This window comes from Armigeres subalbatus, chromosome 1 (assembly GCF_024139115.2).
Source record: "Armigeres subalbatus isolate Guangzhou_Male chromosome 1, GZ_Asu_2, whole genome shotgun sequence".
In the NCBI taxonomy this organism is placed as follows: Eukaryota; Metazoa; Arthropoda; class Insecta; order Diptera; family Culicidae; genus Armigeres; species Armigeres subalbatus.
In genome coordinates this window covers 111,489,211-111,505,495 of record NC_085139.1, presented here as the reverse complement: position 1 = coordinate 111,505,495, position 16,285 = coordinate 111,489,211, and the positions used below count along the sequence as shown (strand labels likewise).

The window sequence follows — 16,285 nt, the reverse complement described above, 5'->3', positions numbered from 1 at the left end:
TGATTGAATTGCAAATTACGAATAGCACTGTCGCGTTTTTTACAAAGGTGCTTCGGACTACCATTCCGCGGGAAGCTGCGAAGTTTATGTATCGTTGGCCGTTGTCATTCGATACGGTGTGCAGACTATCCGGTCCGATGACCGGTCTATACATTTCCTCCCTTCCTACCTGCGCGTTCATGTCACCGATGACGGTTTTGACGTCCCGCAGTGGGCATCCATCGTATGTCTGCTCCAGCTGTGCGTAGAACGCTTCTTTCTCGTCGTCGGGTCTCTCTTCGTGTGGGCAGTGCACGTTGATGATGCTATAGTTGAAGAAACGGCCTTTAATCCTCAGCTTGCACATCCTTGCGTTGATTGGCTGCCACCCAATCACGCGTTGGCGCATCTTTCCCAGCGCTATGAAGCCGGTTCCCAGCTCGTTTGTGGTGCCACAGCTTTGGTAGAAGGTAGCCGCCCGATGCCCGCTTTTACACACTTTCTGTCCTGTCCAGCAAATCTCCTGCAGCGCCACGACGTCGAAGTTGCGGGGATGTAATTCATCGTAGATAATCCTGTCGCAACCTGCGAAACCTAGCGACTTGCAGTTCCATGTTCCAAGCTTCCAATCGTGATCCTTTATTTGTCGCCTAGGTCTTTGCCGATTATATCGAGTCGCATTATCTCTTATATTGTTCGTAATTATTGGTTTTCCAGCCGCCTGGAAAAACCTCCTGTCTCGACGGAGGGCCGTCGTGTCAGGGCTGTTTAGCGTCCCACCTAAAACCAGGACTTGGGCTTGTGCGCTTTGAGCGGCACACGGTCGCTTTGGCGGAGCCTACTTGCGGATACATGCAGCTTTTTATAGAGGCTTAACATGGCCCACTGTCAAACCCCACCACATCCTAGGCAGGCGCCACAACTCGCAGATGGCCTGGGGAGAGATCGTCAAGCCCTTGGACATAGTCCCTGCTGCCCCCACATCTGTATCTTGTGCTTCAGATATGGCCGCGCTTTGTGATGAGGTTGTGATTTTGGGCGACTTCAACCTTACGAACATTACATGGACTCCTATTCACAGCGGCTTCTTCCGTCCGGATCTTGAAAGCTCCACGTTCCACGTTATCGCAACGCTATCTCAAATCAATGGCGAGGTCAACGAGAATAATCGCTCTGTGGACCTCTGCTTCGTGAGTGGTCGTACCACGGCACTTTCCATCTGTTTGGCTCCTGCACTCTTAGTTAAGGATGCTACTCATCACCGCCCTCTAGTGATTGCCGTCCAAGATAATGTTATGCGTGATTTCTTCAACCCCCCAGCCGTGGTGTCGTACGATTTCCATAAGGCGGACCATCGCTGTATTACTGAAGTGCTATCAAATATGGATTGAGAACACATTCTCGATCCAGTGGACATTAATTCTGCTAAAGAAACTTTTTCTTACTTCATGGTGTGCATCATCGACAGATATGTCCAAAAAAAAAAGTCCGTTCGATCAGACTCTCGGATCCAAAGAGGGATACAGCGACGACTAAGATCTCACCCAAAGTCCTTTTAGAGCTACGCAAATGAACAGCGCAAAGAGACTGGATTTCCATCGTCCATGGTATTCAATAGTGAATCTGCAAGCACCCAACAAGGTATATGCAACCTGTTCTTAGCTAAATTCGCCAGTGTGTTTGAAGACGAACAACTACCTGTTGATGTCGTGACCACCGCTGCTAGCAACGTCCCATTAGCGAATCAATCGCTCGGTGATATCGATGTGAATGTCGAAGCCATCTCAAGAGCGATCTTCTTCTTCTTCTTCTTATTGGCATTACATCCCCACACTGGGATAGAGCCGCCTCGCAGCTTAGTATTCATTAAGCACTTCCACAGTTATTAACTGCGAGGTTTCTAAGCCAAGTTACCATTTTTGCATTCGTATATCATGAGGCTAACACGATGATACTTTTATGCCCAGGGAAGTCAAGACAATTTCCAAACCGAGAATTGCCTAGACCGGCACCGGGAATCGAACCCTGCCACCCTCAGCATGGTTTTGCTTTGTAGCCGCGCGTCTTACCGCACGGCTAAGGAGGGCCCGCATCTCAAGAGCGATGTCTAAGCTTAAGACATCATCTAAGCCTGGTCCTGACGGTGTTCCATTGATAATTCTCAAAAAGAATATTACCTGTCTGCTTGAAACCCTTCTCCTGTTATTCCAGCTCTCTCTAACCAGCGGCACATTCCCATCTTGCTGGAAGACTGCAGATATGTTTCCGGTCTACAAAAAGGGGAGCAAGCGTGATGTGAACAATTACCGGGGTATCACATCGCTTAGTGCAATAGCGAAGCTTTTTGAACTGGTTGTCATGGACCCGCTGAATGCCCACTGCAAACAATATCTTTGCGCTGACCAACATGGTTTTACAGCTGGCCGTTCAACAACCACTAACTTGTTGTGCCTAACGTCGTACGTCACGGATAGCATGATTGCACGCACTCAAACGGACGTGATTTACACGGAAAGATCGATTCGATAAGCTGAACCATAAAATTGCAATCGCCAAGCTTGACAGACTTGGAGTCGGTTGAAAACTTCTCGATTGGTTTCGATCCTATCTGACCGGACGCCAGCTTATGGTTGCTTTAGGCGATTGTCGCTCAGATAGTTTCCGCGCTTCGTCTGGTATACCGCAGGGCAGCCACTTGGGGCCATTAATTTTCCTGCTTTACTTCAACGATGTTCACCATGCAATCGATGGACCACGGCTATCCTTTGCGGACGATCTGAAGATATTTCTTCGCATCTGCCCAATAGACGATTGCCTTTCCTTCCAAAACCAGATCACTGTGTTTACCAACTGGTGTACTCTGAACCAACTTGTGGTCAATCCGGCGAAATATTCGGTAATTACTTTTTCACGAAAGAAGGAGACGATCCGGTTTAGTAACTCTCTTCTTGACACGACCATCAACCGAGTGCATTGCGTGAAAGATTTGGGAGTTCTTCTGGATTCACAACTTACATTTACCCAGCACATATCCTTTGTTGTCGATAAAGCGGCCAGAACGTTTGGCTTTGTGTTCAGGGTAGCGAAAAATTTCACCGACTTGAAGGCACTCTACTGCTCTCTCGTCCGGTCGACGTTGGAATACTGCTCGGCGGTCTGGTGTCCTTACTACAACAACGGATCGGAGCGCATCGAATCAATACAACGCCGCTTTGTTCGTTTTGTATTGCGCAAACTACCATGGAGAGATCCATTTCGCCTCCCTAGTTACGAGGACCACTGCCAGCTGATCGACCTTCTTCCGTTGCGTATCCGTAGGGACTTAAACAGAGCACTGACCGTCGCTGATATTATACAAGGAAGGATCGATTGTCCAGACATTCAGCAACAACATTAACGCAACATTAACGTGAAACATCGGCCATTGCGGAATAGCATAATGTTGAGACTTCCCCGTCGCCGCACCAACTATGGTTTGGGCAACGCCCTGAACGGGCTACAGAGAGTTTTTAATAGGGTGGCATCAGTATTTGACTACCACTTGACAAGAGATGCGCTTCGCCGTAGTTTTGTAAATGTTTTTCGTCGTAGTAGCTGACGTGCATATCCTAGATAAGTGTATTTAAGTCCCATGACAATTTTATTTTTCGTTGCGATTTTACCATGAACTATACTAGGTTTAAATCATCATTAGGATTACAAACAATCTGTTGATGTACACCATAAATAAACAAATATCGTCAGGCTCGGCTTAATACAGAAGCTGACAATATGACGTCCCACCCCGAGAGCGCTGAAAAGCGCATTGAGACTGATGCCAGTTAAGCCTCAATTATGGTTCTTATGCATAGCGCGTTAATTGACTTTATTATTTATTGCAATATTTTGGTTACGAGGGCTGGCAGTAAGGTCGGGTGACGCCTACTTGAAACGGAGGCTGGCTTCCGTCCCATAAAACCGTGGCGGGCCTTGTAGCATGCCGTCTAATCGTGCCACCCACTTTTGCCAATTTGGTGAGAGTAAGCTCACATGATAATTCCTGACTAGCGCTGATCTGACATTGAACACGCAAGTGTCAACGGCAAGCATAGATAACCATAACAAAGGCGGCTACTTCAGTTGGACTCGACGACAGGGGAACCCAATCGCTATGAAGTCTTATCATTACAAAAAATCAAGTGGAGCAGGTAGAGCGCCCGACAACATGGTGGAACCTTTTGCCAGATGAAGTGGCCCTAATCAGTCGCAGGTCGCCAAGGGTAGGCGACGGAGAGGAGCGTTCTAAGGTAGAGGAAGCGCAAGACGAGATCAAAATGCGGATGGCGCCACTCTGACCTAGGTCGTCAACGAGGCTATGACCAGCCACCAGAAGGGCGGAGGCCAGAACATGGAGCTGATCACGACCATCTCGGACGTAATCATGTCCTTTCTGGATATCTGCGGGAAATACAGCATGGATCGAAAGATGTGCAAAAGAGTGCTGTGTATAAAAAGTTGACAGAAGAAATGTTGGATAATGGGATGCATGTTGAGGGCCTATAGAGGGCCAGAGGTTCGAAAGGTGAGTCATGTATCGATATGACCTTCGGCAGCGCGGGATAGACGGCAGGCCCTGAATGGAGAGTTCACGAGGGGTATACTTCGTGCGACCATCAGGTAGTACGGTTTATAATTAATTATACCCCCTATATCAATATCACTTCTATCTTCTACTAGTCGACCCGGCAGACGTTGTCCTGCACAGTAGGCGAGAATGTGCGTTCCGAACTGCCCATGCAAAGTTCGCATAGGAATCACAATTTTAGTTATTCACGGTTTGCTCAACTTTACTCGTAATTTTCCCATTAGGAAATATCATATAAACCCGTCGGAAACTATAACGAATGTTTCTGCTGAAGAAATAAAAAAAATCCAACCAGCCGTTTTCGAGTTATGCGGATACGAACACAGGCCATTTCATTTTTATATATAAGATTATATCTTCTTCTTCTTCTTGTTGGCATTACATCCCCACACTAGGACAGAGCCGCCTCGCAGCTTAGTGCTCATTAAGCACTTCGACAGTTATTAACTGCGAGGTTTCTAAGCCAGGTTACCATTTTTGCATTCGTATATCATGAGGCTAACACGATGATACTTTTATGCCCAGGGAAATTGAGACAATTTCCAATCCGAAAATTTCCTAGACCAGTACTGGGAATCGAACCCAGCCACCCTCAGCATGGTCTTGCTTTGTAGCCGCTCGTCTTACCGCACGGCTAAGGAGGGTCCCAATCAATATCATTACGATGGGAAAATCGGACTCTTGAACTAAGCGGCGACGAGTTAACCAATGTCCTAACCTTATCTTGTGACTTACCAACGCCAAGGAGGACTTAGCCAACCGGCAACCGCCAATAGATTTATTGTTGGACGAACACGGTAGTTGATCTTGGCAGCATCTGTCTTAGAACTAAAAGAAGATTGCGACATGCTAGAACCGAGGCGGACAGGATCAAAGACGCCAGGTGTTCAAGACAGCGACGAGAGCTCTCAACTACAAGATCAAACGTAGTTAGAGAGCCTTCTTCGAGGAACATTTGTAGGATGACTAATGGCACTACATGGGGTATGCATGGAGGATAGTGATGGCTAGGATCAATAGCACACCTTCTGAAAAGTCCTTGGAGATGTTAGCCAGGATCGTGGCAGGGTTGTTTTCGAAGCATGGCTCGTCGAACGTCCCGCACGGTGTAAAAAATGAATTATTATCCAAGTTTCATGTACCTCGGATTTTTCTTCACAGAAAGTTATACAAGGTAACTAGAAATGAGGTACGGGGTGTTTAAAAATAGTTCATCGAATTTTTTTTGTAAAAATGTGATTTTTATTGTTTCCTTCTCCAATATACCGAATAAAAAGTCGATTGATTACTCAGCAATGGAAAAATCATTGAAATTGGACCAAAAAATTAAACATATACATATTTGTAGCCGGGGGCAGCAGGGACTATGTCCAAGGGCTTGACGATCCCTCCCAGGCCATCTGCGAGTTGTGCCGCAAGTAGGCTCCGCCAAAGCGACCGTGTGCCGCTCAAAGCACACAAGCCCAAGTCTTGGTGTTAGGTGGGACGCTAAACAGCCCTGACACGACGGCCCTCCGACGAGACAGGAGGTTTGCGTATGCCCAATAAGCCGCCTTTAAAAACAACCATTACGAACGACATAGAAGACACGACTCGATACAATCGGCAACGACCTAGGCGACGAATAAAGGATTACGATTGGAAGCTTGTAACATGGAACTGCAAGTCTCTAGGCTTCGCAGGTTGCAACAGGATAATCTACGATGAATTACATCCCCGCAACTTCGACGTCGTAGCGCTGCAGGAAATCTGCTGGACAGGACAGAAAGTGTGGAAAAGCGGGCATCGAGCGGCTACCTTCTACCGAAGCTGTGGCACCACCAACTAACTGGGAACCGGCCTCATAGTGCTGGGACGCGTGATTGGGTGGCAGCCAATCAACGCAAGGATGTGCAAGCTGAGGATAAAAGGCCGTTTCTTCAACTATAGCATCATCAACGTGCACTGCCCACACGAAGGGAGATCCGACGACGAGAAAGAAGCGTTATATGCACAGCTGGAATATACATACGATGGATGCCCACTGCGGGACGTCAAAATCGTCATCGGAGACATGAACGCTCAGGTAGGAAGGGAGGAAATGTAAAGACCAGTCATCGGACCGGATAGTCTGCATACCGTATCGAACGACAACGGCCAACGATGCATAAACTTTGCAGCCTCCCGCGGAATGGTAGTCCGAAGCACTTTCTTCCCCCGCAAGAATATCCTCAAGGCCACATGGAAATCACCTAATCAAGTAACGGAAAACCAAGTCGACCACGTTCTAATCGACTGTAAATTCTTCCCCGACATCACGAACGTACGCACTTACCGCAGTGCGAATATTGAATCCGACCACTACCTCGTTGCAGTATGTCCGCGCTCAAAACTCTCGACGGTGTACAACACGCGTCGGAGTCGTCCGCCGCGGCTAAACACTGGGCGGCTACAAGACGGTAGACTAGCCCAAGAATACGCGCAGCAGCTGGAAGTGGCACTCCCAGTGGAAGAGCATCTAGGCGCAGCATCTCTTGAAGATGGCTGGAGAGATATTCGATCCGCCATTGGAAGCACCGCAACCGCTGTACTAGGCACGGTGGCTCCGGATCAGAGAAACGACTGGTATGACGGCGAATGTGAGCAGTTAGTTGAGGAGAAGAATGCAGCATGGGCGAGATTGCTGCAACACCGCACGAGGGCGAACGAGGCACGATACAAACGGGCGCGGAACAGACAAAACTCGATTTTCCGGAGGAAAAGCGCCAGCAGGAAGATCGAGACCGTGAAGATACGGAGCAACTGTACCGCGCTAATAACACACGAAAGTTCTATGAGAAGTTGAACAGTTCACGTAAGGGTCAGGGGCCACAGCCTGATATGTGTATAGACATAATCGGGAACCTTCTTACGAACGAGCGTGAGGTGATCCAAAGGTGGCGGCAGCACTACAAAGAACACCTGAATGGCGATATGGCAGACGAAGATGGCGGTATGGTGATGGACCTGGGAGAACGCGCGCAGGACATAATTTTACCGGCTCCGGATCTCCAGGAAATCCAGGAGGAGATTGGTCGGCTGAAGAACAACAAAGCCCCTGGGGTTGATCAACTACCAGGAGAGCTATTAAAACACGATTGTGAGGCACTGGCTAGAGCGCTGCACTGGGTCATTACCAAGATTTGGGAGGAGGAAGATTTGCCGCAGGAGTGGCTGGAAGTTGGCGTGTGTCCCATCTACAAAAAGGGCGATAAGCAGGATTGTAGCAACTACCGCGCAATCACATTGCTGAACGCCGCCTACAAGGTACTCTCCCAAATTTTATGCCGTCGACTAGCACCAATTGCAAGGGAGTTCGTGGGGTAGTACCAGGCGGGCGAACGCTACACCAGCTGTTCGCCATTCAGCAAGTACTGCAGAAATGCCGCGAGTACAACGTGCCCACACATCATCTATTCTTCGACTTCAAAGCCGCATATGATACAATCCAACGGGACCAGCTATGACAGCTAATGCACGAACACGGATTTCCGGATAAACTGATACGGTTGACCAAAGCGACGATGGATCGGGTGATATGCGTAGTTCGAGTTTCAGGGGCATTCTCGAGTCCCTTCGAAACGCGCAGAGGGTTACGGCAAGGTGATGGTTTTCGTGTCTGCTATTCAACATCGCTTTGGAAGGAGTAATACGAAGAGCAGGGATTAACACGAGTGGTACAATTTTCAATAAGTCCATCCAGCTATTTGGCTTCGCCGACGACATTGATATCATGGCACGTAACTTTGAGAGGATGGAGGAAGCCTACATCAGACTTAAAAACAAAGCTAAACGGACAGGACTAGTCATCAACACGTCGAAGACGAAGTACATGATAGGAAGAGGCTCAAGAGAGGTCAATGTAAGCCACCCACCACGAGTTTCTATCGGTGGTGACGAAATCGAGGTGGTTGAAGAATTCGTGTACTTGGGCTCACTGATGACCGCCGATAACGATACCAGCAGAGAAATTCGAAAACGCATAGTGGCAGGAAATCGTACGTACTTTGGACTCCGCAAAACGTTCCGATCGAATAGAGTTCGCCGCCGTACCAAACTGACTATCTACAAAACGCTTAGGGAACATCCACAAATTACGTAACGCTTAGAGGGGGGAGGGGGGGTTGACCAAAGTGTGACAATCCATACAAAAATTTTCAATGATTCATACAAAAAGTGTGACATAGGGGGGAGGGGGGGTTGAAAATGGCCAATTTTTGCGTTACGTAATTAATGGATCTTCCCTTATTAGACCGGTAAGTCTCTACGGACACGAGACCTGGACGATGCTCGTGGAGGACCAACGCCCACTGGGAGTTTTCGAAAGGAAAGTGCTGCGTACCCTCTATGGTGGGGTGCAGATGGCGGACGGTACGTGGAGGAAGCGAATGAACCACGAGTCGCATCAGCTGTTGGGAGAACCATCCATCGTTCACATCGCGAAAATCGGAAGACTGTCGGGCACGTAGCCTGAATGTCGAACAGTAATCCGGTGAAAATGGTTCTCGACAACGATCCGACGGAAACAAGAAGACGTGGTGCACAGCGGGCAAGGTGGATCGATCAAGTGGAGGACGATTTGCGGACCCTCCGCAGACTGCGTGGTTGGCGAAGTGCAGCCATGGACCGAGCTGAATGGAGAATACTTTTATGTATTGCACAGGCCACTCCGACCTTAGTATGGTAATAAAACAAAACAGGATCTATGACATAGCGGGATAAATGGAGGACAATAGCTATAGTAGCTTTTGAATAAAAGCTTCTATTTTTTCTATCAAACTTACCTATCCAGAATTAAGTAAATGTTCAGGGTTCTTTTTCGTAAAATTTTCCTTTGATACCATAATTGTGCAATAGTTTTTCAAAACCACTGTTGAAGGATCACTAAACCTCAGCAAAAGATAAATAAAATAACAAAAAAGTAAATGTTGCTAACCGAAAGCATAAGCTGAAAAATTGATAATTTTTTGTTTGCGTGTGGTGTGATTTGGCAGAACCCCGTCCATTTAATGTTGAGTCGAGTTGCTCGAAACTCAAATAAGGAACTTCGAAGTTTGAGGCCAAATAGAGGAGAGTGATATGTTTTACGGTTGAGTTTTAAAACGTCCTCTAAGTTTTTGTCCGCTTTTATTAGTTTTTTTGTTTGTTTGTTTCACTTTCTTCATTTATAGAGTGTTGTGTTTACACCTGAATAATATTACTTATTCTTCAACAGCTAATAATAATATGAATTATGTAATATATTTTCTCCACCAGGTTGCTCCTACAATCTGCACAGAGTGTGATCGCACATAGTCAAGATTGGGTTCGGTATGTCTTCTAATTTACCACTTGCATGTGCGAATATCAGGGGTCGTAAAATTTTCGGATCCGATGTTCGATTCATTTGGACTTGGATCTGGATATCGTAAATCTCTCAGCTAGAATAATTTGAGACATCGCTTAACGTTTTTTTTTCATTCGTTTTATAATGTTTCATTTGTTCTAGATTTTAGAAGCTTACAAGCTAATTATTGTACAGAAGTACTTCAATCCGGAAAGTGACACCAATGTGACGCATAATCCGAAAAGGATTCAGTCAGAAGTGCTCCAGTCGGTATTTGAATGAAGGGAAATCAATTTTTCCAAATTTCTGTCCACATCGAACGGTTAATTCTAGCAGATGTTCGGCTAACGTGGTTATAATCAAAGGGGATTGTTCAGATGCGACTGAAGAAGCGTGATGTTGATGCATAACCTGGAAGAAAATATTTTCTCTCCGCCAAATGGTGAGCATGAACCATTCTGATATGAACCCGATTCGGTTTATGGCCGTAGGTGGCCACTGTTCCGCTTGCCGAAAGTACTTCTTTGATTTAAGACCATGCAGAAAGGAAACGCTCATAACTTAACGACTAATTGTGGTGTATATAGCTTAAACGCCTAGTACGATAGAAATATATCAACAAAATTAAAACTCATAGCACGAACGAATCGAAAAGGAGGATATGAAGGGAAAATAGGTTGTTTTATGCTAGTGAATCTAGTAGTACCTCTTCCTGGATAATATATTTGACTACTTATACTGTTTTCCACAATTATTTCTCATTTTTTATCATTAAAAAACAAACTGTTGATTATTTTATCTAATAAGCAGAGTATACATAAGAATAAAAGCTCGCTTTCCACAATCGGGGCAATCTTTCCGGTCTGAATTACATTTGTAATGAAGACAGCCACGTGCAACTTGAAGCGTGTTGAGGGTTCTCCGATTCGGACTCCTTCAACCCCCACGAACCCTTTGGCTTTTGGAGAAGGATCTTCAGGCGAGTCCGCGTGCGTACGGGACGTTGACCAAGGAAATCGGATGCTGGTCGTTTCCTCTGGAATCAATTCCAACCGGTCGTCGATGCCGTATCAATATTTTCTTCTTTTGTTTCGTTATTCTTGATGGTGGTTAAGTTTGCACACATTTGTTGTTATTAGATGGATAATAGATGTTTCATGTTGTTGTTATATTATGTTCCTTGTTGGACTTAAAGCCGATGATTGGAAGTCGATTCTGTCCCACCGCGGTTGGAGGATCGAAACAAAGATTTCCTAAGCACTTCTTCGATTTGACGTGGAGAAAAATTGAACGAAGGAAAGCTGAGCGTGGGAATATTCCCGAAATAATAGTTCGATTACTCTATAATTCTGGGTCGTTTTTCTCGAGTTGTGTAGTAGAATTGGTTCGGTGAAATATCGTAAGTAAAGATTATACTTAGATTGTTTTTGTTTCAGGAATGCTTAATTTGCACAGCGATTCAATAAAGATGTTTTTTTACTCGAAATGACATTTGCTGTAGCGACACACACACATTTAGATTACGCATTTTTCAAAAGACAGAATTATCCCTCGAATTGTCTTCTGTATTAATTATTGATAACATTGATAAGTTGAATCGATCTCATGCTATTGGCGATTAGTTGCAGTTGGACGCAATTGAAATATGTTCATCATTACATTATTTAACAATACTTTTCCGGTTTACGGGCATATGGCAAATCATAAAGAATATTTTAATTGATTTTGAAAAAAATGGGGATAAACTTGAGAAAATGTCCCCCAGAAAGGGACAAAATGCAAAAAAAATAGTAGATAACAAATATAATAAAACAACATGCAAATGAAGCGTTGATGGACGAAACATACCGCTTAGTGGCGCGAGTCTCGTGGGTAGAATTCGGCCAGGATGGAGGCCGGGATACGCTTGAGCATCTCCTTGGGGAAGATACGCAACAGCTGCCAGCCAATGTCCAGCGATTCGAATACCGTGCGGTTTTCGTAGTTACCCTGCGAGATGAAGTTCTTTTCGAACTTGCTCAGGAACTCCAGGTACAGCAGATCATCAGGCGTCAGGGCTTCCTCACCGACGACGGCCTTCATGGCCTGCACGTCCTTACCGATGGCGTAGCAAGCGTACAACTGATTGGACACATCGGAGTGATCCTTGCGGGTCATACCCTCACCGATGGCAGACTTCATCAGACGAGACAGCGAGGGCAGTACGTTCACTGGCGGGTAGATCTGTCTGTTGTGCAACTGACGATCGACGTAGATCTGTCCTTCGGTAATATAACCAGTCAAATCAGGAATTGGATGGGTAATATCGTCGTTAGGCATAGTCAAAATGGGGATCTGTGTGATCGATCCGTTACGTCCTTCAACACGTCCGGCACGTTCGTAGATGGTGGCCAAATCGGTGTACATGTAACCTGGGAAACCACGACGTCCGGGCACTTCTTCACGGGCAGCAGACACCTCACGCAAGGCTTCCGCATACGAGGACATGTCCGTCAAGATGACCAACACGTGCTTCTCGCACTGGTAGGCCAAGAATTCAGCCGCCGTCAGCGCCAAACGTGGAGTAATGATACGTTCGATGGTTGGATCGTTGGCCAAGTTCAAGAACAGACACACGTTCTCCATGGAACCGTTCTCTTCGAAATCCTGCTTGAAGAAACGGGCAGTTTCCATGTTCACACCCATAGCGGCGAATACGATGGCAAAGTTGTCCTCGTGTTCGTCCAGCACCGACTTGCCGGTGTGCTTGACCAGACCGGCTTGACGACAAATCTGGGCAGCGATTTCATTGTGTGGCAAACCAGCAGCCGAGAAGATGGGAATCTTCTGACCACGAGCAATCGAGTTCATCACATCGATAGCGGAGATACCGGTTTGGATCATTTCCTCGGGGTAGATACGAGACCACGGATTGATGGGTTGACCCTAGAATGATAAAACAAATTTTTAAGAATGTTGTCGTTTCATCCCACGTAAATGCTTCTCAATTACCTGGATATCCAAGAAGTCCTCGGCCAAAATTGGGGGACCCTTGTCGATGGGCTTACCGGAGCCGTTGAACACACGACCCAGCATGTCTTCGGACACGGGCGTACGCAGAATGTCACCGGTGAACTCGCACACCGTGTTCTTGGCGTCGATACCCGAGGTGCCTTCGAACACCTGGACGACGGCCTTGGAACCGCTGACTTCCAGCACCTGACCGGAGCGGATGGTGCCATCGTTCAGGCGGAGCTGGACGATTTCGGCAAACTTCGGGAACTTGACCTCATCCAGGATAACCAGGGGACCGTTCACACCGGATACGGTCTTGTAGGCTGTGGAAGAGTTGTAAGAGAGAGGGAGAAATTAAAATTGTGATTAGTTTCCAATTGATTATGAGATGCTTGTTATTTGTTTCAGGTAAAATGTATTCACAAATCTATTCAAATAGTATGAAGTGTATATCGTGGAAAATATGGATTTTTTTTTACAATTAGCCAAAAACAGCGTTTACCGTAGTTCGAATACGTCCAACCAAATAATGTTCAAAATAACTTTCCTCCAAAGATTTTTCTAGCACATTAATAAGAAGAATTTGCTAAATGTTGAACGGCTAAAATTTTCGCAAATTGTTAAACACGCATAACGCCTCTGGTTGCGTTGAATGGGTTTAACGTTTTGTTTTTCCAATATGTAAATCATATTCTTCTTCAGGAAATTCTGTTTTGCGGTTTTCTCGCACTGGAGTCATTTTAGAAGAATTTTGGGCTTCTTGGGAACAGTAATTATGTAAATATTGTTTTCTTGAATGTGTTGAATTAATGTCAGCGCAGATGTTGGATATATTTTCACGCGTACTCAAATTTGATCTTTAGGCGCCTTCAGACGAAGAAGGACAGGCAGCAGATATAATGAAGGCAAGAACTGATAAAATAAACTTCGAAAAGACGTTTGTCGATTGTAGGAGGGAACGACACTTTGCCACGTTGATAAGTGCTTTATATGTGAGCCGACAATTTATTAATTTATTTATTTATTTCATCTTTGGTTCAAAACCACACAGACTACAGTATCTTAATCCTATTTTTGAAGACAAGCTTACTAACATTATAATCAAACATATCACATACATCGTTAAACAATCTACAACATCTGTCAAGTGGTTTATTGTAACCGTAAGCAGTGCGGTGCGCCGGGGTCCAAAGCAATTGGGGATTGCGTAATCGGCGGCTAGGTGCGTGGAAATTGATTTCCCGGAGCACGCTACTGCAGTCAATGTTATCACGGATCATGTCAAAAATGTAAAGTCGTTGTAAATACGTTCGGCGTTTGGAGAGTGTTTGCAAGCCAATGAGCGTACATCTGTGCTCATACGGTGGCAGGTTATCGGGATTGGTCCATGGCAGCTGTCGTAATGCGAATCTGACGAAACGTTTCTGGATGCTTTCTATGCGTGATGCATGAATCGCATGGTAAGGAGCCCATATTTGAACTCCGTACTCAAGAATGCTTCGGACCAATGAGCAGTATAATGTTTTCAGAGCATAAACATCATCGAATTGTGCAGAGTTGCGGCGCAGGAAGCCAAGCATAGTGTTGGCTTTGGAGATTGTCTTTGAGATGTGCTCGTTGAACCGAAGCTTACTGTCCAAGGTAAGGCCAAGATCCTTTATGGAGTTAACTCTCATAAGCGGTGACTGGTCCATCGAATAGTCAAATCTGATTGATGAGTGAACACGGGAAAAAGTAATGATTCTGCATTTGGTGGCGTTGGCTTGCATTCCGTTTATCCGTTAATGATAACAACTTTGACATAGCTTGAAACTATCTTATTAATTGCTGCGAAGATGTGCGGAAAGTATTCGCATTTCTTGTGATACAGTGCCCAATAATTATCTTGAATGGATTGAATCGAACATGTTAGTAAAACTGATGATGAGCATGTTTTCTAAAAGGAAAAGTACCCGCAATTAAGGTGGCATTTCTGTGCTGCAGCGTTTTATGAAAAATCTCACAAGTTCTGTGATCTAGTGCTTGGTGAAAAATCACATAGCAATCATCACAGCAGCGTCTACTGGAAGCGGAATCCTACCGAGAAACTTAACAAGATTATGTGACTGAGCTCTACATTTCAACTGGCCTGCTTTTCAATTTGGTACTCTATTAGCATTTTCTCAGTAGTTAATTGAAAGCTTTTTATACCCTACGAGACTCATACAAAAGATGCGCTGATATTTTCCTTTTTTCCCGTATAAAGACCACAATTCTATAATTCATCAAATCTCGCTTCAATGATATTTGGACTTCCATCACGTATTAGAATCATTCACATTAAGAATGCTAGTAAAATCTCAAATTCTCAAATATCAATCATACGTGAGCCAAATCCCAGAATCATGGCCCAGAGAATCGTTTATGATTTGAATCACGATTTGCAACATTATTCTTCGGCAGGTTTAGTCATCAACGTCAACAAAAATCAAATCGTTGGATGTAAACACGGTGACTCCTTCCAGTTTCACAGTAGCCGGGCAACCAGTGGAGAATGTTGAAAGCTTCCAATATCTTGGTAGCCAAATGGCGTCAGACGGCGGTACCAACATCGACATAGGCGCACGGATCAAGAAAGCAAGGGCTGCCTTTGCGAGTTTAAGAAATATCTGGAAAAACAGGCAGATAAATACGAATTTTCAACTCTAACGTTAAATCTGTGCTGTTATACGCTAGCGAAACATTGTGTGTATCAGTGAAGAACACTCAACGGCTGCAGGTGTTCATTAACAGATGCCTGCGGTATATAATTCGGGCCTGGTGGCCTCACAACTGGATCTCAAACAACGAGCTCCATCGTCGTTGTCACCAGAGGCCGATAGCAACAGAAATTCGGGATCGGAAGTGGGACTGGGTCGGCCACACTCTACGTAGGACACGAAATCTGTAAACAAGCATTAGACTGGAATCCAGCGGGACATCGCAGCAGAGGCAGACCTAGAGGCTCATGGCGGCGAAGCCTCAATAAAGAAATAAAAGAAGTCGACCAAAATCTAACCTGGCAACAGGTTAAAGCGATAGCCGGGCAACGCTCAGGATGGAGATCTTTCAAGTTGGCCCTTTGCATCACCGGAGGTGTACAGGACCCATAAGTAAGTAATGATTCTTACGACGTGTTATTCATTGTTAAATGCATTGAATTATTTTTTTCGCATAAAACAATGGATAATAAATCCATATGTAAACAAACCATACGCCTCGATTGCGTTTTGATGCTTTTTAGAGCGAAATCATTTTTCGGCGAGTGAGCGAAGCGATGCGATTCTGTCCAAGAAACTCAAGCGCGAAGCTCTCTCTACAGAATC

At 45.4% G+C, this 16,285-nt stretch overlaps 1 protein-coding gene across 1 annotated transcript in view; it reads right to left on the bottom strand.

The window, feature by feature from the left end:
• Positions 1-9,731: 9,731 nt before the first annotated feature.
• Positions 9,732-16,285, bottom strand: part of LOC134204947 (V-type proton ATPase subunit B) — a 30,139-nt gene continuing 23,585 nt past the window's right edge. Inside the window, exons 2-3 of the mRNA XM_062679760.1 lie at positions 12,939-13,264; positions 9,732-12,872 (exon numbers count right to left, since the gene is read on the bottom strand). Coding sequence (XP_062535744.1) covers positions 11,799-12,872; positions 12,939-13,264 — 1,400 coding nt within the window. The 3' untranslated portion in view covers positions 9,732-11,798. The remainder of the gene's footprint in view (positions 12,873-12,938; positions 13,265-16,285) is intronic.